Source organism: Mustela erminea, chromosome 7 (assembly GCF_009829155.1).
Source record: "Mustela erminea isolate mMusErm1 chromosome 7, mMusErm1.Pri, whole genome shotgun sequence".
NCBI lineage: Eukaryota > Metazoa > Chordata > Mammalia > Carnivora > Mustelidae > Mustela > Mustela erminea.
Genome location: NC_045620.1, coordinates 91,363,362 through 91,379,770, shown reverse-complemented (window position 1 = coordinate 91,379,770; position 16,409 = coordinate 91,363,362). Strand labels below are relative to the sequence as shown.

At 36.2% G+C, this 16,409-nt stretch overlaps 1 protein-coding gene across 8 annotated transcripts in view; it reads right to left on the bottom strand.

The window, feature by feature from the left end:
• The window catches only part of ALMS1 (ALMS1 centrosome and basal body associated protein), a 202,152-nt gene that overhangs the window by 29,171 nt on the left and 156,572 nt on the right, over nt 1-16,409 (bottom strand). For all 8 annotated transcript variants that reach the window (XM_032352471.1, XM_032352467.1, XM_032352468.1 and 5 more), the window contains one exon: nt 7,590-8,752. In XM_032352471.1, the coding sequence (XP_032208362.1) occupies nt 7,590-8,752 (1,163 nt within the window). The remainder of the gene's footprint in view (nt 1-7,589; nt 8,753-16,409) is intronic.

The window sequence follows — 16,409 nt, the reverse complement described above, 5'->3', positions numbered from 1 at the left end:
GTGGATATTTTACACTTATGTTGGTCATATCCATGCTGTTCAAGGCTCAATTGTAATTTAAAATGCCATGGAGTGTGACTGATGTTTTAGCCCATTTCAATTAGATTCAATCTCATATTCTCAAGAACAGGATTTGTTGTTGCTGCTACTCTAGTAGTTCATCAGAAACTGTCAGATATGTATGTTGTTCTGGTAATACCCGACAATTCCAGGCCACTACTTCGAGAACCCATGCAGTTAGGACTTCTGGGTGAGAAATAAATCCATGTGTCTTTATCACAAAGTCTGTCTTGTCTTTATCACACATCTATCCTGGCAAATGTCAGTGTGTGGTAGCCTATACTGGGAATGTTATTGGTGCCATACCATTTTTACCAGATGTTATTAATGGAATGAAGTCATTCTGCTCTCCCCTTCCACAGCACCACCAGAGAAGGACAGGGTCCTCAACCAATCACATAAAAGATGTACAGTCCAAACTGCCATTCCCTTGCTGTCCCCCATATCTCCCTCCATTTTGAAAAAGACTCATTTTAGATCCAAAGACACAGTATTTGAAAGTAAAAGGATGGAAAAGATATCCCATGCAAATAGTAGTAATGAAAAGAAAGGTGGGTGGCTCTACTAATACCAGAAAAAAAGAGACTTTGAGTTTAAAATCATTATAAGAGATAAAGAAGGAGATTATTTATTGATAAGAGGGTCAACCCATAAAGAAGATATAACAATTATGGACATAAACACAGCTGACAACAGAACTTCAAAACATGAAGAAAAAATAGACAGAACTGAGTGGAGAAACAGTTCCACATTAATAGCAGCAGATATCAATACATCACTTTCAATATGATAGAAAAACTAGATAGAAGACCAGTAAGGAGGGGCTCCTGGGTGGCTCACTCGGTCAAAGCCTCTGCCTTTGTCTCAGGTCATCACCCCGGAACTCTGGGATTCAGCCCCGCATCAGGTTCTCTGCTCAGCAGGGAGCCTGCTTCCCCCTTGCTCTCTGCACCTACTTGTGATCTCTGTCAGTCAAATAAATAAATAAAATCTTAAAAAAAAAAAAAAAAGACCAGTAAGGATACAGAGGACTTGAATAACACTATAAACCAACTAGACCCAATAGATATATACACAACACTCCAACCAACAACAGCACAATCCTCTCAAGTGCACGTGAAAATTCTCCACGAGAGACCATATGCTAGGCTATAAAACAAGTCATCATAAATTTAAAAGGACTGAAATAATACAAAGTTTATTCTTTGACCACAGTGGACTGAAACTAGAAATCAATAACAAAGAAATTTGGAAAACAAAAGTGTGGTAATTAAATGGTCAAACTATTAATGGTCAAAATAGAAACTACAAGGGAAATTAGAAAATACTTTGAGATGAATGAAATGAAAACATACCAAAACTTTGGAATGCAGTAAAGGCTGAATTTAGAAAAAAATTCTTATCTACAAAAGCAGTACTCAGAGGAAATTTATAGTGGTAAACACCTATACTGAAAAAGAATAATAATTTCATAATTTTTCTTCCAAGTTTTTATTTAAATTCCAGTTAGTTAACATACAGTGTAATATCTGTTTCGGGTGTAGAATTTAGCGATTCATTGCTTACATTAAATGGTAATTTCAAATCAATAATCTAACTTTAAACTGTAAGGAATTAGGAAAAAAAGAACAAACTAAACCCAAAGGAAGCAGAAGTAAATCATAAAGATTAGAGTGGAGATAAATGGAATAGTGACTAGAAAACAACAGAGGTGGATAAATTCTTAGAAACACAGACACTATAAAAACTGACTCAAGGAGAAACAAAATCTGAGTAGACTTAAACAACAAAGAGATTGAATCAGCAATAAAAATTCCCCCAAAGGAAAATGCACGACTAGTGCCTTCACTAATAAATTCTACCAAACATTTAAAGAAAGCATCAATTATTAACACTAGATCTTCCCAAACTCATCCAAAAAATAGACGATGAGGGAACAATGTCCTAACTCATTCTATGAGACAGCAGACAAACGTACCTTAAAAAAACTACAGGTTAATTATCATTTAGAAATAGAGATGCAAAAATACTCTTCAAAATTCTAGCAAAGTGAATCCAGCAGCAGATTACAAGAATTATATATCAAGACAAAGGAACAGTTAAGGATTTATCACAGGAATGCAAGGTTGGTTCAATACATGATCATCAATATATACCATATTAATAGAATAAAAGAAAAAAAAAAGACACATGTAATCATACCAGTAGATGCCGAGGCAGCTGGCAAAAAACCACAACCCTTTTATGTTAAAATTACTCAACAAAGAAGAAAAAAAGGGGGAACTTCCTTAACAGGATAAAAAACCCAAAGCTAACATCATTCTCAATGGTGAAAGACTAAATGCTTTTCTTCTAAGATCATGAACAAGACTATGATGTCCTCTTTTGCCACTTCTATTTGATACTGTTGATCTGGAAGTTGTAGCCAGGCCAATTAGCAAGAAAAATAAATAATGTGTACCAACATTGGAAAGGAGGAAGTAATATTATCTCTATTCACAGATGACATGATCTTATATGCAGAAAATCCTAAAGAGTCCACAAGAGAACTGTTAGGAGTTAACAAATGAATTCAGTAAAGTTACAAAACCAACATGCAAAAATTCATTATGTACCTATATACTAGCAGTAAACAATGTAAATATGAAATTAAGAAAACAATTATACTTAAAATAGCATCAAAAAGAAAAACTTTACTAAAATTAATATGGAATTTCAAGGGACTCTGAATAGCCAAAACACTCTTGAAAAAGAAGAAAAAGTTGTAGGTCTGACACTTTCTGATTTCAAAATTTATTATCAATATACAATAAACCCAAGACAGCATGGTATTGGCATAAAGAAAGACATAAAGGCCAAAAGAATAGAAATCCCAGAAATAAACCCTCACATATATGGTAAAATGAGTTTTGATAAGTGTGTCAAGACCATTCAATGGGGAAGTCTTTTTTCAACAAATGGGGCTGGAACAATTAGATATCCACATGCAGAAGAATAAGTTGGAGCCTTACTTTGCACCATATACAAAAAATTACCTCAAAATGGATTAAAAACTCTTAGAAGAAAACAGAATAAAATCTTAATGACATTGCATTTGGCAATCATTTCCTGGATATGACACCAAAAGCACAGGCACCAAAAGCAAAAATAGACAAACTGGATTACATCTAAACTAAAAATGCCTGTGCATGTAAGGACAAAATCAACAGAGGGAAAAGGCAATTCACAGAGTAAGAAAGAATATTACAAATTGGGTAGAAGAGGCTAACATCCAGAATATATAAAGAACTCCTACGACTCAACAACAAACTTGAGTAAAAAACAGGCATAGGACTAGAATAGGTATTTGTCCAGAGATGATATCCAAATAGCTAATAAGCACATTAAGATGTTCAACATCACTAATCATTAGGGAACTGCAAATCAAAACACAATGACATACCACTTCACACCCCTTAGGATGGCTGCTATTAAAAAAACATAAGTGTTGGCAAGAATGTGGAGAAATTGGAACCCTTGTGCACTGTTGGCGGGACTGTAAAATGGGTGCAGCTGCTGTGGAAAACAGTATGGTGGCTCTTCAAATAATTAAAAATAGAATTATCATATGATTCAGCCATTCCACTTCTGGCTATATACCCCCTAAACTAAAAGCAGGCTCTTGAACAGATATTTGGACACCCATATTTTTGCACACCCAGATATTTGCAAACACCATTTACACACACAGTAACATTATTCACAATAGTCAAAAGATGGAGTAACCCAACTGCCTATAGATAGTTGCATGGATAAGCAAAATGTGCCATATCGTACACAGGAATATCATTCACCCTTCAAAAATAAGAAAATCCCATTACATGTTACATAATAGATGAGCCTTGAGGATATTTTGCTAAATGAAATCACCCTACAAGACAAATAATGTATGATTTTATTTATATGAAGTACCTAGAGTAGTCCAATTCACAGAGACAGAAAACAGAATGGTGGTTGCCAGGGGTTGAGCATAAGGTGGAATGAGGAATTGTTTGAGTGGGTACAGAGTTTCAGTTCTGCAAGATGAAAAAGAGTTCTGGAAGACGGTAATGTTTGCACAGTGATATGGTGGTACCTAGTACCACCAAGCTGCACACTTACAAATGGATAAGATGATAAATTCTGTTATATGTGTTTTACCACAATTAAGAAAAAAGAAAGAGAACAAGAAAATCAAATACAAATAAAAAATTAACCATGAAGGTGCAAGACATGGACAATGAAAACTACAAAACATTGCTAGGAGAAATAAAAAACCTAAATAAATTGACTGGCATATTGTATTCACAGACTGGAAAGCTTAATGTTAAGATGGGAATAAACTCTAAACCAATCTACAGATTTGAAGCAATTAATACCAAAAGCCCAATGAACTTTGGGCAGAAATGGAAAAGTTGATTTTGAAATTCATGTGGAAATACAAGGGAGCTGAATAGCCAAAGTGGTCTTGAAAAAGAACAAAATTGGAGAACTCATGCATCTCAATTTAAAACTTACTACAAAGATATAGTTATCAAAAATACTGCAGTAATGGAATACAGATAAGCATGTAGATCAAAGGAATACAACTGAGGGCTCAGAAACAAACTTTCAAATCTGTCGTCAATTGATTTTTGACAAAAGTGCCAAGACCATTCAATGGGGAAAGAAAAGTCTTTTTAACTACTGGTGCTAGGACAACTGGATATCCCTTTGGAAAAGAATGATGTCATATCATACACAAAAATTAACCCAATATATATCAAATATGCAAAGGGAAGAGCTAACAAGTATAAAAGTCTTAAAAGAAAATATAGAGATAAATCTTCAAGACTGTGGATTTGGTAATGGTTTCTTAGATACAACAACAAAAGCACAAGCAACAAAAGAAAAAAATAGGACTTCATCAAAGGTAAACTGTTACACATCAAAGGACAGTAATAAGCAAGTGAAAAGATAACCCAGCGAGTGGGAGCAAATATTTGCAAATTATATATCCAATAAGGATCTACAATCCAATCCAGGGGTGCCTGGGTGGCTCAGTTGTTAAGTGTCTGCCCTCAGCTCAGGACATGATCCCAGGGTCCAGGGATCAAGCCCCACATTGGGCTCCCTGCTCTAAAGAAAGCCTGCTCCTCCCTCTCTGACTCTCCCTGGTTTTATTCCCTCTCTCACTGTGTCTCTGTCAAATAGATATAGATAAATAAAATCTTAAAAAAAAAAAAAAGAATCTACAATCCAGAATATATAAAAAATTCTTGCAATTCAAAAACAAAAAGATCAACAACTTAAGTGGGCAAACACCTGAACAGACATTTCTCCAAAGAACATATATATGGCCAACAAGCAAACAAAAAGATGTTTAATGTCATTAGCTATTAGGAAAGGGAAAGGCAAATCAAAACCACAATTAAAATAACGAGAATGATATACCACTTTATACTTAATAGCATGGCAACAAAATGCCACAAAACTAAGTAAATAAAAAGTGCTGGTGAATATGGAGAAACGGGAGCCCTCAGACATTGCTGGTGGGAATATAAAATGGTGTATCCTCTGCGGAAAACAGTTTGATAATTAATTAATAAGCTAAACACAGAATTACCCTATGACCCAATACTTCCACTCCTAAGTATATACCCAAAAAAGAACTGTAAATAGGTGTTTAAATAAGTAAAAACTTACATACAAATGTTCCTATCTGCTCTTTTATAGTAGCCAAAAGATGGAAACAACCTCAATGTCCATGAACAGATGAATGGATAAATAAAATTTAATATGTACATGCAATGAAATATTATCCAGCCATGAAAAGCAATAAAGTACTGATACATACTAGGACATGGGTGAATCTCAAAAATACGCTAAAGTGATAGAAGTCTGACATAAAGGTTACATACTGTATCATTTCATTTATATGAAATACACAGAATAGGCACCAGAGAGTGAGTGCTTAATGATTATGAAGTATCCATTAGAGGGATGAAAGAGTACACAAACCAGATTGTGGTGCTAATGTAAAACACTGTGAAACTCAGTGCCACTGAATTGTATATTGTAAAATGGTTAAATTGTAAGCTTTATGTAAAGTGTGTGTTTCACCACACACAAAAACCCTCTACCACGATTTTTTCCCCCTATCTCCTCTAATGGAACAAAAAACCTTCCTCCATATCATTCCCAATTCTTCACCTATTTTTTTAAAAAAAAGGTCATATTGTACCATTTACACATGTAAATGTAAATCATTATCATTTAATACCTACCAAAACTCAATTATGAGAAATATTTATGGCAAACTATCTGAATGTCTTGTGCCTCCTTTCCTCTAGACAAGTAGTCTCTAAATTTTTTGATCATGCAGTCCTACGGATGAAGTATCTTTGAGCACAAATTACCAAAGTAGATATTTATAAGTTATAAATTATGACTGTACTCATATATTATAAAAGATATAGAGAAATATACATTTTTAAAGGTTGAGAAAAATATACATCTAACTTTTTTTTTTTAACACCTCTCTTTCTATACTCTACTGACCCATTCTGCAAGCGTCCTTCTTTGGAGAGCACTGCTTTAGATACCTTAAATTTTATTCTTGGGTTAAAGTAACACTCTGCACTTGCTGACCCCTGGAAATGTACCTTGACCGAACTCCCTAACCTAAGGTCATAGTAACCTTATGGGTGTTGTTACCGAATCTCTTGTAAGGATGCTATTGAAGGCTGTTTTATACACCATGGTGCCTTCTTTACGAGGACAGATGAGAAAAATTTCTCTTAGGTCTTAAATATCTGTAACACTTTTGAATATTTAGTTTGTTTTTATATTACAGACTTATGTAATTGATGGCAAAATTCTAGCAACACCAACTGTGAGAAAACATAGAGTGAAAGTTGTGGTTTACTTCTGGCAATCATATCCATAGGTATATTGATTGACTTCTCCTCTGGCTTCAACTTGTCTTCCCATCACTACCAACCCTTCATCATTTATTTATTTTTAAGAATCATGTTGTAGCTCACCCCTCCCTGGCTTCAGTTTAATTTTCTACCATTCTAAATCTTCATTTACTCAAAAAAAATCATTACTGTATTACTTATGTATGTATGTGAGTGTATATATGGGTATGTATCTGTGTATGTTTTTAAAAGTACCTCAAAATTTCTTGAAAGACAGGAAGGAACGAATAAAAAAAAGCCAGGCACTATTGGTCGGAATGGAGAACATCCGACACTGGCGGTCCCCTGTGTCAGGGGTTTACTTTGCAGATTCTGAAGCATTTAGTAGCAAAGCCCTTCATCCAAAGGGTAAGTCGTAACTGAGTGTCGATGAAAAGAATGACAACTCACAATAGCACTGTACTACACTTTCTCACTCTTTTCCAGCTGGTAAGAAACGTTATAGTGAGGAAAGGGCAATTGGCTTTTTTTTCACCTGTGTGCAAAGCTTAACTAAAGAGTCCATGAAAAAGGCAGTCACATTGCCAGATGGAATTTGTAGCCATGTACCTGGATGTGTTTCCTTCTGGTGTGCTCAGAAGTCATTTGGGGATGAGCCGTATTCAGTGCTTTCTTGTTCTTCTTGTTCCGCCTCTCAAAGAATCTCCTCTGATGGTCGGTGAGGCTGCTGTACAATTTAATTCGCCTGGGTGACAGACAAACTCTTTCTTGGCCAAAAGCTTGGATCAGTCGGGCAGTGTCAATGGTGGAAATAGAGCTGCTCCTCTCATGCAGAGTCACCTCTCTATCTGTTTGGGTCAACATATCTGATTCCACTGGAGAAGTGGTGGTGGAAACAATGTTGGTGGGGGTGTCTGTAAGCAGCTCACTCTCCTCTGAGGGTCTAGAATCTGAAGAAGTGTTGTTTCTGTAATAAAAACCTGGCTGTTTTCTCAGGATATACTTATCAAATTTAATCTGTTCAATTTTAATCTGATTGGGTTTCCCAGCTTGATGAGTAGAAAGCACCTTGCTTTTTTTAAGCTCTCCTGCAGTTTTATGGAATTTCTCTAGGCTCTTATACCGCTTCTTTTTCTGAAGCTTGTTTTTCTGCTGTTGCTGTCTACCACTCCATTCCTTAACATCTTGTTCTCCTCTGCTATCATCTGGTGTGCTTTCGGAGGTCCGGAGAGAGTACGTGATGGGATTCTGAAGAAGTTTAGCCAAACGATCAAGTCGTTCCACCAAGGATAGTTCTTTCCTGTCACTGAACTCAGGAGGTTTCTTTTGCCTCTGTCGCTCCTGATACTTGTTCCAGAGTTCATTCAAACTCACGCTGTGCTGAGCTGTTGGCTCTGGGGTGACCTTATGATCCTTTTTTTGATCATTAATTAGCTTGTCACTTTTTGGATAATCTCTAGCCCGACTTTTAGCAGTATGCATCACTTCATTTTCCAAGTTTACATTGATACTGAGGCTCTCTATTCTGGTATAATCTGCCTTCGTCTTTTCCACATTTTGGTGAGGTGAAGGAAGACGAGTGTGTTCTCTTTGTTTGTCTGGATGATGCTGAAAGAAATCTTTCCAAGAATGTCTCATGAAAACACTCCTTCCTAAGGATTCATGGCAAAAATCTTGATCACTTGGTAGGTGCACTGGATGATGAAAGTAAAACTTGGCTGACCTGAAGACAGAATGGGTAGTATTTTCAAATTCTGAATGACATCTGGACTCTGAAAAGGAGAAAGGAGAAGATTCTGAAAGACTTTCAAAATGTCTGCATTCCCTTTAGAAATGGTAGTCACACTTAATTCTCTAGATATAGAACAAAGACCTAAGGAAAGTTTTATATAAAGTTTCAGGAAATTAGCTGCCTCCACAAAGGATTCTAGCCATACGCCTATGGGCCAGACTGACACAATAAAACTTCAAGGGACTAAGGGTCAAGAGACTGGTATTCTAGGTTAGATTCTGCCACAGACTGGCTGTGTGACCTTAGGAAGGCAGTTTAGTTCTCTGGATTGTAACAGCAACTGCTGTGCACTTACTACCTGCTACATGCAGAGTATTATGATATATGCTCTGTATCTGTCTTTTTCCTTTTAATTCAATTTTATTGATAAAACTGAGAGAGAGGTACTGTTAACCTTATTTTCAGTTAAGAAATCTGAGACTTCATTTTCATCATCAGTAATTAAACAGGTGGGATTAAAAAAAAAACCTCTTCATATGTCTTAGAGGCTTTTAAAATTCCTTTCTCTGAACCATCTTTACGTTTCCTCCCAATTTTTTTTATTGTGGTAAAATACACCCAACCTAAAATTTACCATCATCTCCAATTTCTGACAGCCATTATTCTATAATAAAACAGGCATTTTTAGATATAAGAACATCTTACAATTATAAACCCTAACTGTAAATACTAATATACCCGTTTCTGGAGTTCTAAGTCATATGGGGAAACAAAGATAGATATGCAACAAAGTAACAACTGTGACTATGGGATCCTTTTCGCCCACTGTATAGATTATTGGCAACCAGAATTTTCTTTACTCTGAGAATCCCTAAGACAATTTCCCCAGACTACAATAAGATAGATGCATCTGTTTTTATAGCTAAAGTATAAAAAGACTCTCAAACCTCCCAACAAATAAAAGCCCAGAACCAGACGGCTTCCACGAGTAAATTCTACTACATATTTAAAGAATACAAAATCTTCTCAAAGTCTTCCAAAAAGTACGAGGAGGAGGGAACACTTCCAAACTCATTTTATGAGACCACTATTACCCTGACCCCAGACAAGGGCACTACAAGAGAAGGAAATTACAAGCTAATATTCCTAATGAACCCAGGAGCAAAAATCTTCAAAAATATCAGCAAACCAAATTCAACAATATATAAAAAGGATCATACATCATCATCAAGTGGGATTTACTGGAGGGATTCAAGGATGGTTCAATATCCACAGTCAATGTGATACACCAAATTAACAAAAAGGAGGATAAAAATAATATATCTCAAGAGATGCAGAAAAAGTATTTGAGAAAATTCAATACGTACTTACGACAAAAACTCTCAACAAATAGGTATAGAAGGAATCGACATCAACATGATGCAGGTCATACATGACAAGACCATAACTGACATTATACTCAATGGTAAAAAACTGAAAGCTTTTTCCTTAAGATCAAGAACGAGACAAGGATACCTACTCTTGCCACTTTTATTCAACATACTACTAGAAGTCCTGGCCAGAGTAATTAGGGGAAAAAGAAAAAAAGGCAGTCACTCCTGTCTTCTTCCAATCTGTTCTTCAAAGAGTAATCTTCAAAAATGTAAATTAGACCTACCATTTTCTATTTAACAACTTTCTCTTACTCTTAGAACAAAACTCAAACTCCTTAATAAGGTGTACAGGTATCTCACCATGCATTACTATCCTTCTTGATAATTATATTCCAATCATGCTGGCCTTTCCCCTTGTTTCATTAAGTAGCATGAGCAAAGGCACAAAAGCAGGAAGCATTAAGCAAACAGTTGAGTGTAAACATTCAGTTTATGTGGTTATACAATTTGCAAAGTAAAGGCAGTAGATAAAATAAGGTAGGAAAAGTTACTTGGGACCAAAAGAACAGAGAGCCCAGAAATAAGTTTACCCAACTCTGATAAACTGATCCTCAATCAGAGTGCTTAGAATACCCAGAGGGGAAAGAACAGCCTCTTGAACAAATGGTGTTAGAAAACTAGGTATCTGTAGGCAAAAGAATGAAATGGACCCTGACCTTATGTCATACACAAAAATCAACATATGGGGTGCCTGGGTGGTTCAGCTGGTTAGGCGTCTGCCTTCGGCTAAGGTCATGATCTCAGGGTTCTGGGATCGAACCCAATGTCAGGCTCCCTGCTCAGCAGAAAGTCAGTGTGTCAGACTCTTCCTCTGTCCCTTCCCCCGCTCATGCTCTCTCTCTTTCCCAAATAAATAAATCTTAAAAAATCAACTCAAAATGGATTACAGACTTACATGTAAGACCTGTAACTATAAAACTCCAAGAAGAAAACAAAGGGAAAAGCTTCATGACACTGATCTTGGGAATGATTTCATGGATATGACCCCAGAAGCACAGGCAACAAAAACAAAAATAAACAAGTGGAACTACCTCAAAATAAAAAGGTTCACCTTGCCTATCCACTACTATAGGATGTATACCTTAGAAAGAAAAGTAACCTCTTACATACCATTATCAAACCCATCTAATTTTCCATTGATATGATACTAAAGTGAAGTTTATGTTCAAATTTCAGCAATTTCCCCCAAACTGTTCTTTGTAGTAATTTTTCTCCCTGGGCTAGAGTCCAATCTAGGATCACGACTACATTTAGCTGCCATGTCTCTTTAGTATCCTTTAATCTAGGATAGTTTCTCAGCTTTTGTTCTTCACAACACCTACATTTTTTAAGAGGACTGACCAGTTATTTGTTGAATATCCTTTAATTTGAGTCCTTCAATTTGAGTTTCTGTGAGTTTCACTGTGATTAAAGTTATGCATTTTGAATACTTCTATTGGAGTGATGTGTCCTAAGTACATCGCATGTGAAGTACTCAATTTCAATGTTTCTTATTACTGGTGGATGTTAATTTTGATGTCCAAAGTTCTCTACTGCAAAGGTAAACTTTTTTCCCTTTGAAATTAATGAGCAATGTGGGAAGATATTGCGGGATATCTTGAGGCTGAATAAAATACCCTTCTCCCCGGTAAGTTTTCACTCACTGGTTTTATCATCCACTGATGATTCTTGCTTAAATCTATTATTACTAAGAAGTTTTTCTAACTCTATTTTTCCTCCTATATTTAGTTGGCACTGTACTATAAAGAACAGCCTCCCCTTTTCTTATTATCTAATCAATGAATAATGTATCTTATCTGTTTTAAAATCCATATGGATGCATGTTTATTTATATTATTCTTAATTATGTTCAGTTAGCCAACATATAGTGCATCATTAATTGTTGATGTAGTGTTCAACGATTCATTGTGTATTATACCCAGTGCTCATCACAACATGCCTGATTTTTTTTACTACGCATGACTTTTTTTAAACCTTTTGATTTAGAATAGTTTAGTCTATTGTATTATACTGTGAACACAGTACAAATACTTTTCTATAATTCATGCGCAGTTTCTTCTATTAACACCTTCCATCAATGTAGCACTTTTTTTACGTTTAATGAACCAATAAAGATGGATGGTTATTAACCAAGGTCTACACACTATCTGATTTCCTTAGTTTATACCTAATGTTCTTTTTCTATTCCATGATCCCATACAGAAATATGCATTACATTTAGTTATCATATCTCCTTAGGTTATTCTGGTCTGTGACAGTTTCCCAAATTTTTCTTGTTTTTCATGGCCCTGACAGTTTTGACAAGTACTGATCAAATAGTTCATAGAATGTTCATTTGGGTTTTCGATGTTTTTCTCACAACTAGGCTGGTGTCATACATTTTGGGGAGGAAGACTTTAAAATGCCATTCTTATCACATATTAAGGGAACATACCATCAGCGTGAATTATCACTGTTGATGTTAACTTTGACTACCTGGCCGAGGTAGTATTTGTCAGTGTTCTTCACTATAAACTTAACTTCTGTCCCCTTCCTATGCCAAACTGCTGGGAAGGAGTTTACTTTGAGCAATCCACTCTTAAAAAGGAAGGAGTTATGCTCTGTCTCCTTAAGGGTGGAGTGTCTATATACTCCATACATATTCAGACATCTGGAATTCTGCACAGAATTACCTATTTGCTCCCATTATTTATTGATTTCTTTAATTGTTTATATATATTAATATGGATTCATAAAAAAGGACAAAAACAACTGAAACTAAAGGCTGGTTCTTACAAAAGGTTAACAAAATATTTACCCTTCGGTTATTATTCAGTATTACTATGCTGCTCAACTTGTGGCAACTTTCATCACTGGCAGTTCTTTTACTTGGCCCTTGTGTCCCCTTGGCATACTTATCATTGTCAGGTTTTCTAACTTTCCAGCACTAAAGACGCTCCTGGCTCTTCTTTATTTTTTTGCTCTAACTGTAGAATCAGCCTATTTTCCCAGGAGCCCTGAAAATATGTTTTTGTGGGTTTCATTTCTGCTTTTAATTTTTACTTTTTATGCTTTTTCACTCCTGGTGCTTATGAGTTTGGTATTTGGGGGAATATTTTGAGGTCCCAGTTGAAATTTCTTCAGAGAGATGTGTATCTGCTTCAGCCTTCAGGCATATGAGTTGGCACTACGAAGCTAGGGCCATTTTAAATAAAATTCTGGGCTGGAGAATTTTCAGATAACACGTAGTCCATTGCAAATAAATCGTACCAGTGCAAAAAGTTGGTCTGCAGTTACAAATTTCAGGATAAATTTGCCACTGCCTTCTTTCCCTGAACTCATTACTAAGGTTGAGACAGGCGAACTTCCTTGTTTTATTCTTTTGCACGGATGTGTTTATTTCTTATTTATTATTTTACTTAGATTGCAGCCTACTGGAAACCCAAGAAGGACTTTTCCACCATTAGTGTGCCTTAAGTTCTATATTTTGTTCCCGACTTCATGTAGACATTAAAATTAAATCCCAGGGCAACCCTCTCAGATCCCCTCTCTCTTTGGGAGCTTTGTACCATTGCTCAATAAACTTCACTATCACTCAATAAACTGCTTTGTTGCTCACCACAAAACAAAAAGAAAAAAAATCCCAGATCTAAAGAATTCAGCTGAAACCTTTGGGTGACAGTCTGCTTTAGTGCTTAATTATCTCTATGGTGCATTCCTGCTTTCACCCTGTTTTTGGGACCTGAAGATGTTTAACTGCCATGTCAACTCTGATAAGTGTTAGAAGATAGTTTTTTTTTTTTTTTAAGATTTTATTTGATCGAGATTACAAGTAGGCAGAGCAGCAGGCAGAGAGAGAGAGAGAGAGGGAGAAGCAGAGAGCCCAATGTGGGGCTCGATCCCAGAACCCTGGGATCATGACCTGGGCCAAAGGCAGAGTCTTTAACCTACTGAGTCACCCAGGCGCCCCTAGAAGATAGTTTTGAGGGATGTATGTCTGGGTGGCTCAGTGGGTTAAGTGTCTGCCTTCAGCTCAGGTCACGATCCCAGGGTCTTGGGATCGAATTCCACATCAGGTTCCTTGCTCAGCGAGGAGCCTGCTTCTGCCTGCTGCTTGTGCTCTCTCTCTCTCTCTGACAAATAAATCTGAGTGAGGAGTCTGATGCAGGGCTTGATCCCATGACCCCTAGGTCAAGACCTGAACAGAAACCAAAAGTTGGGAGACTTAACCAAATGGGCCACCCAGATGCCCCAGGTACAGCTATATCTTGGGAAAATTTATGGTTGTAAATGCCTATAAAAAGAAAGCAGAAAGATCTCAAGTAAAAAACCCTCAACTTCCACCTTAAGCATTAGAAAAAGAGCACACTAAAACTAAAGCAAACAGAAGGAAGGAAATTATAAAGATCAGAGTAGATATTAATGAAATAGAGAATAAAAAAGGACAAAACAAAACCAAAGGCTGGTTCTCACAGGAGATTAACGAAATAGACAGACTTTAACTAGATCAACTAAAGGAAAAAAAACTAAGAAGACTCATATAAAAAATGAAATAGAGAACCAAATTATTACTGATAAATATAAAACTAATGTCAGCATTCTAGATCTAGAAAGTGATCAGGGAGCCTGATGCGGGGCTCAGTCCCATGACCCTGGGATGATGATCTGAGTCGAAGGAAGAACCAGCTGAGCCACTCAGGCACTGCTGACATTCTGTCTTAAACACAATATGGTTTTAGCTGTGGATTTTTCATAGATGCCCTTTACCAGATTGAGGAAGTTCCCATCTATTCCTAGTTTGTTGAATGTCTTTATCAACAAAGTGGGGGAAAGAGGAGGTTGGATTTTGTTAAATGCTTTTTCTGTGACTTTGAGATGATCAAGTGAGTTTGTGTTTTAGTTTGATGATTGATTTTGAGATATTGAACCAATCTTGTATTTGTGGGATAAATCTCACTTGCCGAAGGTATATAATATTTTTTATGTGTTATTAGATGTTAGTTTGCTGGTATTTTATTGAGGCTTTTTGTGTCCATATTCATAAGAGATCTCAGTCTAATTTCTTGTCATGTCTTTGTTGGATTTTATTATCAGGGTAACACTAGCCTTTTAAGATGAATTGAGAAGTGTTCCCTTCTCTTTATTTTTTAGAAGAACTTGTAAAAAATTAGTTTTAATTCTTTAAATGTTGGTAGAATTCAAGGGTGAAGGTGTCTGGGACTGAACTTTCCTTTGTAGGTAATTTTTTTAAATTACTAACTCAAACTCATCATTTATTTTCAGTCCATTCAGATTGTCTGTTACTTCTTGTGTTGTTTTCAGTGGTTTATGATATTCTAGGAATGATTTGTCTATCTATAAATAAAATCTTTAAAAAAAATAAATTTTTTTTAAGATTTTATTTATTTATTTGTCAGAGAGAGAGAGAGAGAAAGAGCGAGCATAGGCAGAGTGGCAGGCAGAGTCAGAAGGAGAAGCAGGCTCCCTGCGGAGCAAGGAGCCCGATGTGGGACTCGATCCCAGGACGCTGGGATCATGACCTGAGCCGAAGGCAGCTGCTTAACCAACTGAGCCACCCGGGCGTCCCAAAATAAATTATCTTTAAATGAAATTTTTCAGATGCCCATAGAACATTTCCAAAGAGCTTTATTGATATATAATGCACATACAATTCACCTGTTTATTGTGTACAATTCAATGGTTTTTACCCTATTCATAGGTGTCTGCAGCCATCAACAGTTGATTTTAGAAGTGTTTTTATATCCTCAAGAACAAACCCTACATATACCCTTAGCTATCACCCATCTTACCCCCTCATTACTCGCTCCCGATCTACTTTGTCTCTATAGATGTCTATATTCTGGACCTTAATACAATAATTAATTATTGTGGAATCATATAAAATATAGACTTTTGTGACTGGCTTCTTTTAACTCAGCATGATGTCTTCAGGTTCATGTAAGTTATAACACATAGCGATATTTTATTCATTTTAATGGCTGAATAATATTTCATTGTATGTATATGCCATAACATTTCATCCATTTGCCCATTAATGGACATTTGGGTTGTTTCTACCTTTTGACTATGATAAATAATGCTTCTTTTTTTTTTTTTTTTTTTTAAAGATTTTATTTATTTATTTGACAGAGAGAGATCACAAGTAGGCAGAGAGGCAGGCAGAGAGAGAGAGAGGAGGAAGCAGGCTCCCTGCTGAGCAGAGAGCCCAATGTGGGACTCGATCCCAGGACCCTGAGATCATGACCTGAGCCGAAGGCAGCGGCT